Source organism: Acanthopagrus latus, chromosome 20 (assembly GCF_904848185.1).
Source record: "Acanthopagrus latus isolate v.2019 chromosome 20, fAcaLat1.1, whole genome shotgun sequence".
NCBI lineage: Eukaryota > Metazoa > Chordata > Actinopteri > Spariformes > Sparidae > Acanthopagrus > Acanthopagrus latus.
In genome coordinates, this window is record NC_051058.1 from 9,329,662 (window position 1) to 9,349,612 (window position 19,951).

Below are 19,951 nucleotides of genomic sequence, written 5' to 3' on the forward strand. Positions count from 1 at the left end.
CACCTAAGTGCGTCACCTGAACTACCTTGTTTAAAACACAGTCAGTGTGTATATTTCATGTCTTTATTGTAGAAATGCAGCAACAGAAAAAAAAAGAACAAAATCAAAATATTCAAAAATCTCATGTATTAATGACTTTACAAACATTCATTTTAAAACATTTCCTCCCAGACCATCAAATATTGCAAATAAATTACAAAATTGTAATGTTCTTTTGCATAGGCAAAATATAATTGGGCTCAATGTGTATACAATAAATATGCAAGACTAGATAAGGAGTAGGCAGACCAAAAAGGAAATCAAATTTGATCAGACGCTCTGTACAGTACACAAAAACACTGATGTTCACATTGAGGTTGGCACTGTGCTAGCTGCAGTGATTCAGGCCTTACTTTAGCCATCGCCTAGTCCTTTTGCTTTAGCTCCAACATGGATAAGGACCTGTCACGCTTTTTGGACTTCCTGTACTTGTAACCCAGTAGAATAGTAGCCAACAGGAGGACCACGCCGAGGACCAGCAGGACCCACTGGCCAGCTATGGCAGCTGAGCTGTTCACGCTCATACCCAGGAAGTCCACATCGACGCCTGAAACACAGAAAACACAAAGTAAGCTCAGTGCTGGGCTGGTTGTTTTCACCTACTCACAAGCACACGGTTTTACATTGGACATGTTTAACAAGCTGCAGCTTTCAGTCCAAATCTGAAACTTCAAACCCATGTCTGAAAAGATGCTGTGAAAGTGCCCGCTTGGTAGATGAAACATGATAAAGTGTCCGCTAGGAGTGGACACAAAGTGATGCACTGCCATCAATTCACTGTACATAGATCATGACTTTCTGTGTTCTCCTTTGTCTTGACTAATACGGCACCTGGGTGCTGTATTATTTCAGTTTGGAAAAAGGTTTTTTAGGTCGAAACTGTTTTAAAAACAGTCAATAAATTTGTGGGAAACAATAACTCAGACAACAACCGAAACATCACAGTCTATAATCATTGCATCTCTAAGCTGGAAGATTTACTTTCGGACAAAAGTAGACAAACTGCCCAAGATATTACTCTTCCTGTCTACAGATGGCGCACATCAACATGCCTGAACTGCCTCGTCTGTTACGTTTCCTGCAGACCGGTTGCACAAGTTGGATTGAACCGGTCTGAATGAATGATATTCAGGAATTGTGGCTGCTTTGTATCAAGGCACTGTTGTTGTTACTGTCAGACAACAAAGACGGGGTAACTAACCAGTGTATTCTGGAGGAACTAAGTGACTTTCCTTCTTTCTCTCATCTCTTTTTTTTAATTTTTGCATCTAAATTCTGTATTTCTCTCCTGATCTACGCAACAACAGCTGGGTTCTCTTCCTCCCACCATCCCTTCCCAGCGCTCAGAATCTCATCAATCTAATCTGTACACATCCTTTCAGCAGGATCTCATCAGTAAAACAAGACGTGCAGGAGATTGATTTCACTGCGAGCCACAGCAGGAGAAAAACAAAATTAATGTGTCTGCTTGAAGATGTGAAGACGTCGTGCCTTTTTTCTCTGGGAAGGAGCTCAAAAAACATTTGGCTTGGAGCTTGGAAAACGTATTTAACACAAGTCGCTGCTTGCCCATATGAACAAGCTTTTATTTATGTTTCTCAGGAAGGATCAAAGTATGCATGTATTCATGAATGTATCGGACATACCGGTGCTTGGAGGCTGCCAGTTGTACTCGGGCCACCCGCGAATCTCCTTGTTCTTGTTGTTCTCCTTCTCCAGCCAATCAATGAGCGGTCTGAAGTACTCCATGAGCGGCTGGGCAGTCATTTTGGGTTGGCCCGTGACCATGGCCATAGCCTCTGGCCAGGGCTTGCTGAAGCCAAGCTTCATCACATCACTGCAGATGATAACACAGGTCAGAGAGGAGGGTCAGATGAGACAGGGATCAGCATCAAGAGTGTGTTTTAGAGATAATTACACATGTGGCAAAAAGCATGTTTTCACCAGCTGCCTGCACAGCGCACGCTGAAATAACACATCAGCTGTAGAGCGACAGAGCCACGATCACATCTGTTTTCAATGGAACAATATGTATATGTGGACTCCACAAGTTAAAACCCTCTGACTTCTGTTTGCATGGTTTGCAAGCCTTCCAGGAAGCTTCTCGTGATGTCACATAATGTTTGGCTTTCTCAGTCTTCACGTGCCCCCATAAATGTTCAGTGGGGCGGAGGTCAGGAGAGCGTGGAGGAAAAGTCAGTGAAAGCTATGGCTTTCTTTGCTTTTCAAGTAGTTATTGAAGACTAAGAAACCCAAGCAATCTATGACGTCGCGAGAAGCTTTGTGGAACACTGACAAATCATGCTGTGACAACACAAGTCAGAAGGCTTTGGTGCAGAGGACTCCTCATTAGGCTTTCCATGCCCCAAATGCACCATGGGATGTGATACGCATATATTCACATTTAGGGCATTTAACAGACGCTTTGGTCCCATTCATACACTGATGGCGGTGGCTGCCATGCAAGGTGCCGACCAGCACATCAGGAGCAGTTTGGGGTTCAGTCCATGCAGAGCAGGGGAATTGAACCAGCGACCTTCCGATAACACGATGTTGGCTCAACCCCTGAGCCACAGCCACTCCATAATCATTTAAATTTACATTTACATTTAAGGGCATTTAGCAGACGCTTCTGTCCAAAGCAACTTACAGTAATTCGTACATAAAGGACATAAAGGATATTTTGGGGGGTAAAGTGGTTCTTCGTGTACTCACCCCATCAGCTTCCCAGCTTCTTTAGACTTGTAGATATCGCAGGTATGTAGAGGCCCAGTGTGGTTGGCAGCATCACAGAGAGCTTTGTGGAACTGGAACTGAATGATGAAGCTCACAAAGTACCTGATGGAAGATCACAAAATGTGGACTGTTTTTTTGTTTTTTTTGTTTTTTTTGAAATGCCAGAAAAAAAACTCAGCAAAACACAAAACCATCTGGTCACTTGTTGGTAATGGTGGCTGATTTTTTTTTTTTTTTTTTGAGCCATGTGAGTCAAAGCTCATTATCTCCTAAAACATGTTAATCTTATCTATCCACAGTGTGTTGAAGCAGTTATCAATCAGTGTGTGTTCAATTATCAGGCGGCCTGTTTTTTTTCTGCCGAATCATTAGTGTTTACCTCACGTAGGGCACATTAGCAGGGATGTGGAACTTTGCACCCGGGTCGAAGTCGTCCTCAGTACGGGGTACGGGTGGAGCCAGTCCCTGGTACTTCATTCTGAAAAGCAATATGAACGTTTAAAATTAACTTTTAGATTATCAAGAGAATAACTGAACTGCTTAGCTATACACAGCTACAGTTAGCAGCAGTAAGCAGTTACTCTGGTCATTTGCTGCCACTGATTATGAATTTGACAGCTGGCCAATTCTTGCGGATTGCATCTTTGACACATTTTTCTTGATAGGAAACGTTGTCACTGTAACAATGCCAGTGAACGTTACCTGAGGTTCCACCACTCTTTATTGTACTCAGTCGGTGGGATGCGTCCGTCAAACACCTTCCATCTCCACTGATCCATCAGGTATCCAAAAGGCAGGAAGGCGATCTTGTCAAGCGCCATGCTCATCAGGAAATTAATGACACTCTCTGGAGGAGGAGACAGAACCGTCAAATTCGTGTTAGAATGACGCATAATGATTTTGCAGAACTGTGGTCACTCTTGCGGTTGTGGTCACCCACCAGGTTTGTTGTCAACTTTGTCCAGGAGGCCGATGCTCTGCAGATGTTTCGGCGTGGACACAGACAGGGCCAGCACGTCACCAATGGCCTCGTGGAAGCCCGGGTTGGCTCCATCGCGGAAGGACACGGGCTGGTCTTTGTACTGCAGGAAGTACTGGACATGGCCCATCTCATGGTGTACGGTGATCAGGTCATCCATGGTCACAACGGTGCACTGTTTGATCCTGGGGACGTAAACAAAGACACAGTTAGATCGGTCTTCCACCTCCAAAAGGTAACGTGCAACTACTGACCGAGGAACACCGAAATAAAGTGCAACAGAAATCCCCACTGAGCAATCAAATCATGTCTGTGCTTGATTGTGCTTGGTTCATTGTTTTGCTGCTAAGAGTTTCATAACATTTGTATAATCAACCTGCGCTCTCAACAGCCAACCAATCAGTCAGGTTCTGAGAGGTGTATTTTACCTGAAGTCTTTGCGGTTATAGAAGTCCCATGCGGAGGCATGGCACACCACTTGCCGTCCATCAGAGGGTTTCTCCAGCATGGACTTCTTCCAGAACTCCTCTGGCATAGGCAGCAGACCCAGAGAAGTGAAGAAATTGTCTGATTCCTTGAACATTCTTATGGCATCCCAGCCCTTAATGGGAAAAAAAGAGCATCAGTTAGCATGATGTGTATGTTTGGACGTGTATGTATAAACAGTCTTGCAGGCGATGCGATGTTCAACATTTTGAAAATAACAGCGGGTTTAGAAAGTAGATGATTGCACAAAATAAATGATGGGTCTAAAAGGATAATGAAAATATGTATACAGTACATTCATGCGTTAAGTACACTTCATGTCAGTTATGGATGACTGCTTATCCTCATTCTGCTTGATCCACTTTGGACCACATCTGCATCTCTTAGGTGAAAGAAACTGATCCTTGACCTCTGAAGCTGCATGGCGGGTGGTGGAATGAGAGCGTGTGCTCTTTGTTGCGGTAGTGATCATTATGAAGGAAATGCTTGATGTGTTCACTCACCTGTGCCACCATAGCTGGAGTGGCATCAACCTGCGTGGCATCGGGGTAGGGCATGACCAAATCCATTATGCCGGACCACGTCTGTGCCCACATGTTGCCTGGAAGGACAGGAGACAGCATTCTTATATCACATTTCTACAGTTAAAAGAAGAGGTAACAGGGGCAAGTCGTCCTCTGCTCTGCCAGTCTCGAGTAGGATTTGTGAATTTGAGTCGGTCCGATCCCTAACCGTGTGGAACTGTCACACACAATCTCACGCTTGGCTCCTCTGAAAGCAAATTTAATCCCGCCTAAATCCAAACGCATCTACAGCCAACGACAGCATGTCAATGGGGTATGCTTCCACATAATGGGAGGGTTTGTGCTAAGATCCTTTAAATTCCATAGTGAAATACTGACTGAAGTGTGGTTTTGGCCTGTGACCTGAGCCTCAACTTCTGAAAACTAGTAAGTTCCTCCTTGATACTTACCGAGCAAATGAGCAGGAATGGGTCCCTTCAGATTGATGTGCTTGGCGCCGTACTTTTTGTAGAGAGCCCTGCGAACGTAGGCGTGCACGTTCTGATAGAGCGGTTCAAGCTCCTTCCACAGAGTCTCCAGGTCCTCCTCAAAGGTTGGGGTTTCATACAGGGAGCGCCAGAAGGCCCCATTGTCAGAGTGACCTAAAGACAGCACCAAGGATAACAACATTCATCCGTGAGGTGTCCTTGCAAAGTCAGCAATGTTGGCAATGCAGTTACGCAAACATGGCTTTTGAGAAAGGCTGCTAGGGGTGAGATTTCACCAGAGTAACTTCTAACTACTGCTAATGGTATTCTGTTCCATGGCTGTAGTTACTGATAGCTAGTTAGCTCAATTAGCAGGACAGCTAGCCAAACTTCTGGGGGGAGTGTGCTGTCCTACCAACACAACAAGGGGGTTATGTGCCAGACTACTGAGGACCATTCTGCAAGCTAAAAGTGGAGACTTCAGGGAATATTTTTTTAGTTTTTGTACAGACTTATACAAACAAGCTATTATTTATTTTAGAGGCGATGGTAGGCCGAGAGTAGCTGTTCCCATTGTTTCCAGTCTTTGTGCTAAGCTTAGCTAACTGGTTGTTCACAGGAGCTTCATACTGGTCTTATCCTACAGGCATGGAAGTGGTATCAGCCCTCTCATTCTAACTCTCAACAAGAACACAAATACCAACAGAGCATATTTCCATACAATGTTGACTCTGTATAGTCCAAAGAAATCGAACCAGCCACCTGCCATTGTCATCGAGTACTGACAAAACTGGGTCACAAGTGGCTCTTTGACTCCACCAACATAAAATTAAAATCTAACCCTCACACTCCTCTCTCCTGCTCTCCGGGACACATTCTTGTATTAATCTCAAGTTGGACGTAAAAATGAAAGGTCATACCATTGAGCGTGGCAGCTTTGTTGGCCAGTTCGACATATCTCTTGTAATCCTGGCGAAGCACTTTGCCAGCGGAATCTCTCCATCCTTTCCAGGCAAACAGCAGCTCGTCATAGTCCCTGGACTCTGCCATGATCTTCTGGAGATCTGAAACAAAGCCAATTCTTTTATTACACTCACTCCACCCTACCCTACTCAGTGGAGCATGTGAATATACATATCAATTAACAATAATTTACCATCAATAATCTGGTAAGTATTAACTGCTGTTTGCACATGTGTTCCATATGATTTATGATTTGTTTTATTTCTATATTTGGGACATCACTCTTCACATTGGCTTATATTACAGTTTTTACCTGGATCCAGAGGATGGCACCTCCCATCCTCTCTGCAGACCGTAGCCACGCTGTACTTGGTCTCCATGTTTGATAAAAGGGTGTTGTACTGAAAAGGTAAAGGCACGAACCATTAAATACAGCTGAAACTGTCAAAAATCATCTGTTTTTATATTTGGTAAACAACTACGGTAACTTTCCAAAGGACACCCAGTTGTAAAAGGAAAACATTTTACTTGAAACAATATGTTTAATTTACATAGTGATGATGGCAAAAGTTACAGGTTGTTTTTGAGTGCACCAGCTTTGCGTAGGCTGATACCTGTCTGACGAGCTCCTAGAGCTCCGCGTCTGGTCCAAAAAATGCCTTCCCCTTCATTACCACAGTACATTTTGCAAAAGTTCACAAGCACACAGGCAAACAAACTCATGTCAGCTCTTGCTCCTAGAAGAACAGGTTTAAAACACAAATTCCCCACCTATATCTGCAGTGTATCTGTAACTGTTTTAAATGCTGTCTCACTACCACACTCATATTGGACTGGCTGGGTTTCATCTAAATGGGGAGCACCCAGAGAAAGTTTAGATCCTTAGTCAAAATATAAATGAGAAAAGTATATTTTTTCATACAGTCTGCAGGCTAATGTAAGCAAATGTAAAGCACTTCAGCAGACAGTCTATAGTAACTAGATACCTGTTTGCCTGAAATGATTTCTCTGCGTTTGCACAGTTCTGCGACGGTTTTAGAGCTCAAGTTATTGCGTGTGAAAGCTTGGGCTGATAAGTCATTCTTTAACCAACTTTATTTGTAGAAGGTCTCTTGACATCCAGACATCTAACTCAGTAGTGCTGAGCACACAGCCCCTAAGCTTAATAACTGTGGCAGCAACACACTCCTGTAGCAGCTAACGTTACCTGCACACCTACAAACACACACCTGCAAACACATAGGTGTCTGGAGTAACTGTCAAGCTGGGTCGACTTTCCGGAAAAAGATATGTTTGTGATGGCTGTTCTGCCTGTGTTTAGTGCTTTCCATTAATGGTCTGGTACACACAATGAATGTGTCACTACTGTAAGATCTAACTTTGTTTATCTTGGGTCAGCATCATTACCACTACTACTTACAAATTCTCTCATCAGCTAGATATTGTGAGCTAGTGAACTTGCTAGTTGGTTGTTGTTTCTAAATGTCGCTCAGACGTAAGCTTTCATTGTAGTTATGTTCATTACAGTCAACATGTCTTGCTTTTCTGAGAAAACTGAGGCTTCCCTGCTAAAAACCAAAAAAAGTAAACAATCTCTGCTTCCAGAGCAGCTCTGTTTTGAAGAAATAAATGGAAAACTATTTCTTCCACACCTCTTCCAGTTCTGCCGCAGGCAGAGCGGCCCTCTCAATGTCGCTGAGCTTTTTGATGATGCGCTTGACTGAGGCGTCTTGGAAGTCAGTGGTGTCGTACATTCGGGCCTTCTCTCCATACTGCAGGGTGTGGGCTGACATCTCCAGGTTCTTCTGAAGCTAAGGCAGAATAAGGAACACTATATTTAATTCTTTTATTTTTAGATGATATGCCAGAGAAGCAAAGTGATTGGATGGATGGATGGATGGATGGATGGATGGATAGTTTATATAAATAGGACAGATGGGTACTTATATAGATAGAAACATGCACACATTGATTGATTAGTGACTCGTTGATTCAGTCAATTGTTGATTGATTGACACAGTTTTGATTCATCATTTTATTGGTTATTTTATTTCATGCACGAAATCACCATTACATGCAGAAGTCCTGATTGATGGGAGAGGATGCTTGGACAGCGTTAAGGTGATTTCATTGGAGTCTGCCTGTCGGAGGCTCTCACCATCGCCTTCTTATTGTCTTCGTTGATGTCGGTGTTGTACTTCCACGAGGCCTCAGTGTAGGCGTTCCACACCCCCTCAGCTGTCCTGTTGTAATCTTCTAGAAATTTCTTTGCATCGAGCTCATCTGTATTCTTGCCTAGGTAAACAAGTAGAAGGCCAAGTTAGCCGAAATGCTGTAAATAAAGGTCCATGTCATTAAGTCTGAAAGTACACGCCACATTTAAGAAAATTACGATGCACGACTGGTAATTAGAATGTGTAAATGCCCTGGCCTCTTCGTTTCTTTAGGCGTTTGCTTCAAATGGAAGAGAAAGCTACACATTTCTGCTTGTGTGAATGCAGAGAAAATCCTTGACCAGACTGTGGGACATTTTACCAAGGCAACAGAAACAGTGTGGCAGACCACGTTCGGAATTAACTTTTGTTTCCGCAAAGCATCTTTCATTCTGAGTTCTCAAAGTACATTAGATTGATACATTTAACTTAAAAATGTAAGAAATGGTTCGTTGGGGAGAATGCCTGCACCAAAGCAGGTCCCACCACCACAGTCTTACAAAATCCTGTGGAACAACAGTGAATCAAATCAATCTTGCACAGCCAAATTTTTATCCTCACTCTCTTACATGGTGTTTTACTTCTAATATATTGTTCTGTTATATTGTTTCTATCCTTCCAGATAATGTAAATGTATTTCATCTTCCGTTATCCTTCATATCCTTTCATTCGGAGCAGTACTCTTACCAATATCCTCAGGGTAGCCCTCAGGGATGGGTGGGACCCAGTTGAAATCAGGCCATCCCAATGTCTCACCCACATTTTGTTTTTCCAGCCACTTAATAATTGGATCAAAGTATTTCATCAGTGAGTTGGCGTCCAACTTGTTGGTGCCGATGGCCTCCTGGAGCACTACGGGCCAAGGTTTGGAAGAGCCAGCTTCAAGAATTTTCCTGGAGGAAGGTAGAAAGAGATTGTATTACACCATCGCTGCTTCCATCAGCCACTGCTCTGTGCAATAAACGGCGGAGGCCCAATCAGATTACTAACTTTAAAATTGCGCCTGCTTCTGCAGAGCGGTAGATGTCACACGTGTGCAAGGGACCAGTGTGATTGGCTGCCTCACACAGTTTTTCATGTAGCTGGAACTGCAGGATGAAGCTGACAAAATACCTGCAAGGGGGAAGAATTCAGTGCATTAGACTATTAGAGACTATTAAAATCTGTCATACTTCAATACATTGACTGCAATACTAAAACAATCAAAAATTATCTTTTGACTGTGGATGATAAGAAATGTTGTAAGCATGTGTTTCAGCAAACACAACCTGTGTGTTGAGCAAACTGTCAAGATTGGTAAAGAAACCAGCCGAGGCTTTTCTTCTTGATCCTCCTGCCTCTGCAACAAGCTTCCTGCTATTGTAGACCCACTGTATTGTCTAAGAGCAGACTCAAGTGCCAGTAATTCACTCCAGATTACAGCACACAATAACTTAATTCCCAGCTCACCGGCCCTTCTTGCACATTCTTCATACCTTACTGTAATATCACTCCCAGCCCTGTTTCTATGTGCAGGCACGTACACAGTCACACACTCATCATGATTGTGCATTGAAAAGGCTCCATTTTATGAAATTTAAAACGTTAAAGCTCTCTGTGACAATACCGGTAATGCACTAATCAGACTGCTGGGAAAATACTAAGTATCAATTAGCCCAGGTCGGTTGTTTTCATCTCCTCTGCGTGGAAACTATTGTCATGTGGGTGGAACAGGAAGTTACCTGATGTAAGGTGTGTTTCCAGGGATGTGGTATTTTGCCCCAGGATCAAAGTGGTCCTCTGTGCGCTTGGTGGGTGGGCAGATGCCTTGATATTTTGTCCTTTAAAATGAAATAGACAGATTTAGAGCACACTGGCATAGGTTATATAACTAAGACATGACGTTCTGGAAAGTTACTTAGCCTATAATGATTTTTTTATGAATCCATCATGAATCCATTGCTGTGTTTGTCAGCGGCACCTCAAACACAGTCATATAGTGTTACAGCAGAACAGCCCAACTTAAGCTGTTGGGAGTGAGATTTGCTTAGTGTCACCAGGAGAAAAGGGTTTATGGAACTGGGACTTAACCCAAAACAAACACCCATTGCTCCAAAAGTCTTCTCCCGCATCCTAGCAAGACCCACCCTACTCTGCCTCTAATTGGCAAGTGTTCATTGTTTGGTTAGTGTTATTCTTAGATGGTTGGTTTGATGGTTAGAGTAAGAAATAAACGCAGGGTCGGAACCAAGTCAGAGTCAAGTGCAGATGGATCTTTACAGACTATGGGTGATGAAAAAGTCCATTTTCAGACAGCAGTGTTTCAGCATTATTGGCCAATGGACCAATTACATTGTAGCTATGGAATATCAGTCAAGTATTTTAATAAAAATACATATGAAATAATCTGAAAACAATATGAAATGGGTCACAATCACAGTGACCCAAAGTAAATAATAATAATGTTTCCCAAAAATGTCAAACTATTGTAAGGATATTAAGGTTTTGCTTAACAGCTTACCTGAGGTACCACCAGTCAGCGTTGTAACGGTCTGGGGGTGTGCGTCCACTGAATACACCCCATCTCCACTGGTCGATGAGGTAGCCGAAGGGAAGAAAGGCTATCTTCTCCAGAGCCATCTTTAACAAGTAGTTGGTATCAGTTTCTGGAGGAACACAATGCCACATTTAACTTTTTAAATATCTAAGGATGAATAAGAAGACATCTGTTTCAAGGGTTGGATGTGATTTATTTCTGTCACTTTACCAATGTCAGAGGTCACATTGTCCAGCAGGTTAATGGTGTGCAGATGTTTGGGTGTGGAAACAGAGAGAGACAGAACGTCGCCAATAGCCTCATGAAAACCAGGGTTGGCTCCTCGACGGTAGCCCACAGGCTGGTCCTTGTACTGCAGGTAATACTGGACATGCCCCATCTCATGGTGCACAGTGAAGAGCTGCTCCATTGTTACTGTGGTGCACTGCTTGATCCTAAAGAGGAGGAAATAGCAATATAATTAGATTGTTGGCTTATCAAGTTGAATAAACAGTGGGTTAAGTCCATGCTCAGTGCTCAGGCATGTAGGTGCTGACCAATCAGACGAGACTGGGCTTAAAGATACAGGCAGTAAAACGGAGCATTGAGGCAGAGGGTGAATAGAGGTGCTGCAGCATGGAGTTAAACCTGAAAATTAGCATTATATGGGACCTTTAAGTGTGCTTGTATTAGCATTGCATTAGGTGGAACTCTCACTCAAACAGCTCACTAGTAACTAAATTTTTACCTGAAATCTTTGCGGTTGTAAAAGTCCCAGGCGGACGCATGGCACACCACCTCTCGACCCTCAGGCTTCACCAGCATGGATCCATTCCAGAACTCGTCGGGCATCTTTTCCAAACCCAGAGAGGTGAAGAATTCCTCTGCCACGCGGAACATGTGCGTGGCATTATATCCCTGTGAAGGGCAAAAGCACACAAATCAGGTCAGTGCTATCATACAGAATTATAATCACCTTAAAACTGAAAAAGCTGACTCACTTGTTTGACCATTTCAGCAGTCACATCAATGTTGGGTTTATCAGGAAATGGGATCATCATACTATAAATATTGTTCCAGGTCTGGGCCCACATGTTTCCTGAGGGTGAGGAAGAGAACACACTTAAGCAACAAACCCTAGCTTGTTATGCGATACTCCACTCAGAGGCACTGTAGGAAATGCCTCATTCACGAGAGTTCAGGACGAGATAAGCACATGAAACGACTCCCTGTGGTGTGTTGTCACTTTTATTCTGAGTTTGTATTGTCCCCAGCATGTGTGATTAAGTGCTTGATGATTTTCCAAGCTTGAATGCAATAATGAGTGCTTATGTTTGGGACTATCATAGGACAGGCCAATTCCCAATGAAAATGTTAAATAAAATAAAAATCAAGGGTGAGGAAAAATGAATGACCCTCTTTTTTCCGACTGCCCTCGATTTCCTGGCTCTTGTGAGCCGATCGCATGTGTCAGCAGCACAAATGTTCTGCCATACCTAGCAGGTGAGCAGGGATGGGTCCTTTAAGGTTGATGTACTTGGGGCCATACTGTTTGTAGAGCTGGCGGCGCACAAAGGCATGTAGGTTCTGGTAGAGGGGCTCAATGGTCCGGTAGAGCTGCTCCAGGTCTTGCTCAAAGGTCTCAGTCTCATACCAAGAGCGCCAGTCAGCTCCAGTGTCCGCAAATCCTAAACAGGATGAAATCTTATTGCTAATGCTATTTCTTGAATCTCGTCTTCGCGGCATAAAAGGTCAAAAGAAGTTCTTACCGTCTGCTCGAGAGGCTTTGTTGCTGAGCTCCACAAACTTGGGGTAGTACTCCCTGAGAGGCACACCTGATGCATTGTGCCAGCCCTCCCAGGCGTAAAGCAGCCTCTTGTAGCTCCTAGAGCTGGCCATGATATCAGTGAGTTCTGCGAGATAGAAAAAAAAAAGAAGAAAGGCAACAAGGCCTCATGTCATGCAGAAATGGACTGAATATGAAGGGAAGTTGACCTAATCTGACGCACAAACACAAAAATGTTCAGAAACGTTTTTCCTAAAACAATCAAAATGTGTTGACGTTAAGATGACTTCATGCTCTCTCAGCAGGAAAAACAGACACATTATGCTAGAGATTAGCTCTGAGTTATGACAGCTCCGTGACATTCTGAGCGTCACGTAAAACAACATTTATTTTCAAAGTGCCAGAAGGAGGAAACGAAGGTGAAGCACATGAGGCAGACCACAGATGATGGTGGAAATGGTCTGTTTGTTGTTGTAATGGCTCTTTGTTCCTCTGTTATAGCATGCAGCACACACGTTCCTTTTAGTGTCTAAGATTGTTCCGAGGTACAAGAAACCAATAATTATAATGGGGACTGCAGCATTACAAAAGCAGTTAGCTTAGTTATGTTTACAAGTCTTATTTCTTAAGCAGAAATAATTGTTTTTGCCATGTTGTCGTAGTGTGTGTGTGTGTGTGTGCGTACGTGCGTGCGTGTGTGTGTGTGTGTGTTGGAGAGGATTTCTCACAATGACTTCAGGCAGGGAAACACAGAGCCATTGTTCACGAAGCACACAGCCCACATTAAAAGCTACCGGCATGCTGCTTCTATAGCTTTCCACTCAACACCCATGGGCACATCACATAACACTTCCTCTGGAGACCTCTCTGAAGTCATTTGCCCATCCTGCTTTCTTCCCCTCGTGCAGATACGATCTTAACCACTTACAACTGTTTTTCTTTCTAGACTTCCCTCTCCACATTGTTTCATATTCCTCAAAGTTTCTCTGTTCCTATTTTTCTCCCTCTAAGACCTCCAACACATCTGTATCATGGAGTTTGTGTGGTTTGATGCTCAAAACTGAGCAATTCTGTACTAAATTTACTCACCAGGTTCCAGGCTCCAGCTGACGTTCGGCTCTGGGTGCACCTTGGCTGTTGAATAGATACTGTCCATGGTGCTGAGGATTGTGTTGTACTGGAGACAAGAAAAGGAGATAGAAAGTCTGTTTTTTTGCTGTTCAAAACACAAAATATGAATACCAGAATTCACAGCAGTTTTCAGAGAAAGACAAACTAACACGCTCTCTTTCTGCCGTGGGCAGGTTGGCAACTCCCAGTATCTTGATCTTCTCCACCAGTTTCTTGTCTTTGGGGTCAGTGAGAGCATCAAGAGTGGCTTTGCTGAAGAGCTTGGCTTTTTCTCCCCATGCTGATGAGAAGGCCTGCTCTTCAAGGGATGCTTGTACCTAAAGACAAAAGGAGGAATTCAATGGTAACAACAAGTCCTGTCATTTCTGCAATTACCCCCACCATCTAGGAGGAGGAAATGAATCTGTAGAATCAGTCATTTATCTTAACCACAACTGACCGCAGCGAATATACAAAACATTTCCCTATTTATATCATCATTATATAATATCTATTTTTATAATAATGATGTGTGTCAGCAGGAGAAGGTGGGCAGCGATGAGGGTGCCCAGAGGCGCGGGACACATTTGCTGAGGGGTGTTGGAAGGAACCACCTGCAGCTTGGTGAGGCCAAGATGGAGGAGGAACCGAAGGTGGACAAAAAAGGGGCATACTTGACGGGAAAGAACCACTGACATACATTTTGTACGCAATTCGCAATTCCAATACCAACAGCATGTCTTCATCTCGATTTAATAAATTCTTTGACAGCTGCACCAACACATCTTTCCCCTGGGCTCAATAAAAGTGCTGCTCCTGTCTATCGGGGACAAGGACAGAGGCAGAGTAACCCGACTCAAGGATAATATTTTCAAAAATGCCTTCGCAGCTCAAGAGCACATGCTTATATGTGGCCTCAACGAATCTCAGGAGCTTTTCTTTATGGCACTCCAGAAGGTCGCGGACACATTATTGGTGCTCTCAACAACCGTGCTGTAAGAATGGATGGGGTCAAGGCTGTTGTGGATAGTATATGTGTTTCACATTGATTTGCTCCTGCTCAAAATGATGAACTACTGCTGTATTGTTACCGCACTACGTGTCCCTGATGCTGAACCACTGACCTTTTATTTGCCTGAGTTTTATTGTAATACAGCAGGGGGCACGCCATCCGATGGTTTAAGATTGTGATTGACCTAGAGGTCATTCACAATCTACCTCTGAGGCGATCTCGATATAAAACGTCCTCTTACCTCTGCTTCCAATCTTTCCCTTTGACTTGCAGATCTGCGCTGTGTAAACATACCAATTGTTGGATGTAGCCAACTAAGATGGCTGTGCTGATTGGACGAATTACTTCACTTGGCTCTTCTTTGTGTGATTGACTGTAAGTAATAACACAATGTGAGCTATATCCAGCAGCATGGCGGATGAGGTTGTATTCTGACTCTGTCCAGGCTGGGAACCTCAAGCACAGATTGTTGTTGCTTTTTGTTGGCCCTCCACCTCTTGAAGAACAATGTGGCTAGAAGCTAACTGATTAGCATGCTAATTTCAGTAGATTTTGCAATACATGGACATCAAAACTTTAATTTCTTCACATCCTGTCGATAAATGAAGTTATTTTTTAATGTTTTGAACTCAAAGTCTTACATATTGCACCTGTAATAGTTTAAAATAGAGAAATTTATTGGCTATTCCCAGTCTGGCCATCATCTACACCACATTTAAAAAATGAGAAAAGATTGCGATATTGGTTGGGGTTCTTTTGGCCACTTCTTGTTGTGGCGCAATACTTTCATGTTACAGTTAATGAAATGTAGGCCACACTAGTTTAGTCATATATGTTTTGGGAAACTAGCGAATCTCTTAACCCGCACTAATGTCTATGTGACCATGAGTCAGTGATGAGTTACCAGTTGCTCAACACACACCCAGATAAAACTGACAGGACAGTAGCTTCTTTCCGGTAAATGTTTTCATTGAAGCCTGTCTTATCTGTCTTTCTCCCATGCCTTCGCTAAAATAACAGGCAGCATGAGGGAGATCTGGTGACAGTGAGTTGAAGCATTAACGCCGACCTTTGTGCTCTTCCTCTCAAGCTCTGTCTTTTTTCTCAATTGCTTTTTCCAGCCGGCCTACACCCCCCCATCCAGTCTACCCAGATAATCATGTTCTTGAATAAAGAAACACAGTAAAGATAAGGCGGAAATGCCTTTTGATTTTTTTTCTTGCTGATTGTCTTCCCCTCCCGAGATCTTTTCATTTGTTAAGAAGCAAGCGAGGTAACTTCTCCATAAACAAATCCTCATAATCATTTACACTTTGGACGCTTGACCTGCTTGGAAAAGTGGACTTGAATGCAACACTTCTGTAAGAGTTTCTTTACAAACTGAGCCTCCATATTCCCATTTAAAGCTAAGCTAAAATAATGAGTCGTTTGAAGGTATTTAGATCTGAATTTTCTTAGGCTTGACACTGAAGTCACAAGAAAAGCTGGCAGTGTGCAGCAAATTCGACACACTGAGCCTCAGGTGACAGGTCTGACTTTGACATGTGAAGACGGCCGCACACTGGGGTTCAAAGGACAGTCGGTCACTGATATCCACTCTCATTGGTTTTTATTCAGCATGATTAGAAGCTTGTGAGCTGATCCTGGCTCTGTTTGATCGTCTGCACGTCCAACCTGAGCCTCATTTGCAGCAAATTACCCTCACCTCTGAAAGCCACATGGGACTGTGGAGAAAGCGAGCAAGTGTGTGTGTGTTTGCATGTGTCCTTTAAATGCATGAGTGGAGTGTACACGCAGTGATCTAATCTGCTATTTTATTCTAAAGGCCTCGATGCCATGGATTTACAGTTGAATGCCAGCATTCAAACATTTCTCTGTCGGGCTGAGTAGCTGTGCTTACCCCCCCGGCTGCCACATTAGATGAAGCTCAGTGCTCTGATCCACTTTGATCCCATCTTTGAATTGCCCAGGAAAAAAAAAGAGAAAATCATGCTCCTACATGGCAACTACAAGGCCGCTCATCTTTCACCTGACATCTCGGCTCATCCTGGAGAGCAGAGAGTGCATTCTGCAGCCTGACCCTATTGACACCGGTGGGGTGGGGGTCGCATGTACACCTGTTCAATATGTGAGGAGACCAAAGCTCTGGGTAGTGTACTGAAATCCTGTTGTGACAGCTGTCCAAGCGCACTCAGAAGAAAAAAAACCCAAAAGGAGGGACTTTTCCCCCCTGAGTGTGTCGTTTGGATTATTTGCTTTCATGCGTTTACAGATGAGTAAGTCTGGATTGTTCGCACGTATCCTGAGCCTGAAGGCAAGCCAGTGCACTCCTCCACGCTTGCGGCTTCATGGCCAGTATCCTGTGTGTGTGTGCCTTGTCTTCTGTGTTTATGCAAACGACTCTCAGGCACACAACGAGATAAAAAAAAACAAAACTGTAACACCATTACAGTCTGCTATTGATGTAATGTCTCGTAGCTCGCCTCTAAATAGCCTAATTTTGAATTTCTGCAAAGGTGAGGCGTTTTATTGGCTGCTAACATTGCCTCATGAGACCATAAAGACTATCAGCGTGTGTAAAACTGCAATCTAGAGCAAGTGCGTCCATCTGGAGAAACCGTATGAAGCAGGAAAATATCATAAAACAGACGGTTAAGCTAATAAACAGCCGACATAATAGCACGTAAGACCCCCTGGAAATTCATTCACAACTTGGAGACGTTCGCTCCGCAGGCGCCCAGTTCTGTTTTACATTTCCAGCAACACACAAGCTGAGTTGGCTGCACTGGGAGGAAACTGAATATGTATTTCTGGAGGGAGATGAATAGGGGTGATCTCCAAGTCATGCGGGGCTCAGCTCCACAGAAACCCCTTGACCATGCATGCATTTATGTGGACGAGGTGCCAGTGGCTGGCGAGAGCTGATCTCAACGGGTCAATTCCGAACCAGCTGTGAGAGGAAAGGTTCAGTTTGTGTGCACGCTGGCACACATCTTTAATTGGCTGTGGCCGTGCGTAATGGCTGTGCCACACGGTGCAGTGGCTGCTTCAGCGTTGCTAAAGGACGTTGCCAATGCACAATTTAGGCTATGGCGGGTTTTCAGGGACCGCACTGATGCTCTGGCCCACGATGACGACCGCTAATCAAGCAGAGGGTGCGCAGGGGATCCACTCTCTTCCTGCCTCTCGCTTGAAATCAGACCAGTTTTTTAACTTCTCCAAAGCCCGTGGCTCTGAACTTGCAACTTTCTCAATTTCTGTCACTCTCTGCCTTTTCAATTGCTTCATTTTAAACAAAAGCCTCCTTTATTGTAAATTGTGGGAATAGTCAGACATGTGTAAAAATTTCAGGATGGCTGAGGTGTACATGAGGTTTATCAATCCATCCAAAACACTGCACATGCATGTTTCCTGTTCTGTGTGTACACAGATTTCCACACCTTAATATTCACAGAGTTTTATAGATTTGGCCTCAAGGAGTCCTACCTGAAGCTGAGAGTTGGCATCTGTGATGTCAGTGTTGTAGTTCCAGCTGGCGGAGACGCTGTAGAACAACACCTGCTCAGCAGTTGTGTTGTAGTCATTAAGGAATTGTAGTGCACTAGCAGTGGTGTCGGTGTAAGTCCCTGGCAGCCACTCGTCTCGCAGAGCCTCAGAGCGTCCCAGGACTGGCAGCAGCAGCAGCACCGTCCACACGAACCTGTCCCGACCGTTGCCCATGGTTAGCATCCACCAAGGGAAGAGTGGAAGAGAAAAACTGAAAAGTGAACGAGTTGTGGAGCTAAAAATAACACTTGCTCCAGTGTTTGAGAGTACACCTTCCCCCCAGAGCTGTTTGTCTCATGCACTCCTTCGCTGCTCCCTTCTTAGCCTCCCAGTCTGGCTGCTGGTTAAATGCACAAAAGCCAAAGTGAGCTTCTTTTAAAGTGCCAGTTTGACCCAGCCCACACTTCTCTGCAGCCTCCCCTCTTCACCACTGCACAGCACAGGACACATTTGCCCCACTTGCCTTCCCCTCACCACTATCTCTTCTCCCTCCCTTCTTTTTTCTGTTTACCAGCCTGTCAGGATTCAGACGGCAGACTGTGTCTTTGATAAGATCCACGTTTTCTATAACTGCAGGAGGATGAGAGATAAGATATGACACACCGGTGCAGCGGTGTGCCTGATTGCCTGGCTGCCTGTGGAGTGGCGGATCCTCAATAACCCCGCACTGGAGAGTCTGGGAGGGACTCCACATACTTCGCTCTCAGTTCCCTCCTTCAGCTTAGTGACAACAGAGGGAGGGGGGGTGAGTGAAAGGGAGAGGGAACAGGGGAATGAAACGGGAGAGTGTGACAGGATTGACGGCTGAGGGGTTGAAAAGGCTGGGGGAGATTAGCAGAAAAAGTGAGATAGAGTCACAAGAACAGTGAAAGGGGCTCGAGTTGAATTGGCTCTTTTGTGCAGAACCTGAGTTTAGTTCAGTACAGCTTTCACTCTGTGAAACGAGGAAAGCAAATGTCTGTCTATCGAATTCTTACACTTTCTCATTCCTCAGGTCAGACAGTTGCAGTTTCTCTTTAAAGAACGAGAACGTTCACGGCTGTCAAGCAGGGGAGGGAGTTTCAATTCTTGGCGTCTTTAGAGTCAAAATCAAAAAGTGCACAGTCCTACTGAACTGTAGCACGTAGAGAGCCTTGTTCCATTGGCTGTCGCACAGCAACTGTCAGTGCAAAGAGAGCAGCTTATATCAGTCACTGTCTGACAGCGCGTGCTGCACATTCAATCATCCACAAAGTATTCATTACAGTGATCGGGGGAAATATTCCACTGAGCTGTTTATTTCCTCTACTTGAGGGGAGAAGAAAACATGTGTGCACCTTCTTGCCATAATTGGTCCTGAATAAACAAACCGTATTTACTGAGTCGCTCTTAATCTCAAACTGAGCCGTCACACTGTCTCATTCATCCGGAGTCCTCCGAGAGAGCAGAGCGAACAAGGTTACCGCACACAGAGCGGCTCGGTGCAGATTCACTGGAGGCGTATTAAAGCCCATTCTGTACACGATTGGCTGTTTATGAGGCGCAGCGTGCAGCAGTGTGAGCAAATCACAAAGGGTGTTTTTTGGCACCGAACAA

The 19,951-nt window shown here is 44.2% G+C and overlaps 1 protein-coding gene across 1 annotated transcript; it reads right to left on the reverse strand.

Annotated features, from left to right (window-relative positions):
* Positions 1-49: 49 nt before the first annotated feature.
* Positions 50-18,993, reverse strand: ace (angiotensin I converting enzyme (peptidyl-dipeptidase A) 1). The gene is made up of 25 exons (XM_037081134.1): positions 18,317-18,993; positions 13,989-14,156; positions 13,798-13,885; positions 12,692-12,835; positions 12,419-12,610; positions 11,924-12,021; positions 11,671-11,840; positions 11,154-11,377; positions 10,908-11,052; positions 10,129-10,227; positions 9,398-9,520; positions 9,095-9,300; positions 8,353-8,489; positions 7,847-8,005; positions 6,508-6,595; positions 6,152-6,295; positions 5,214-5,405; positions 4,744-4,841; positions 4,183-4,355; positions 3,716-3,939; positions 3,478-3,622; positions 3,155-3,253; positions 2,755-2,877; positions 1,686-1,876; positions 50-586 (listed from the first exon to the last, which is right to left on the reverse strand). The coding sequence occupies exons 1-25, from the start codon at positions 18,557-18,559 to the stop codon at positions 405-407; spliced, it is 3,855 nt and encodes a 1,284-aa protein (XP_036937029.1). The 5' UTR covers positions 18,560-18,993; the 3' UTR covers positions 50-404.
* Positions 18,994-19,951: the final 958 nt, after the last annotated feature.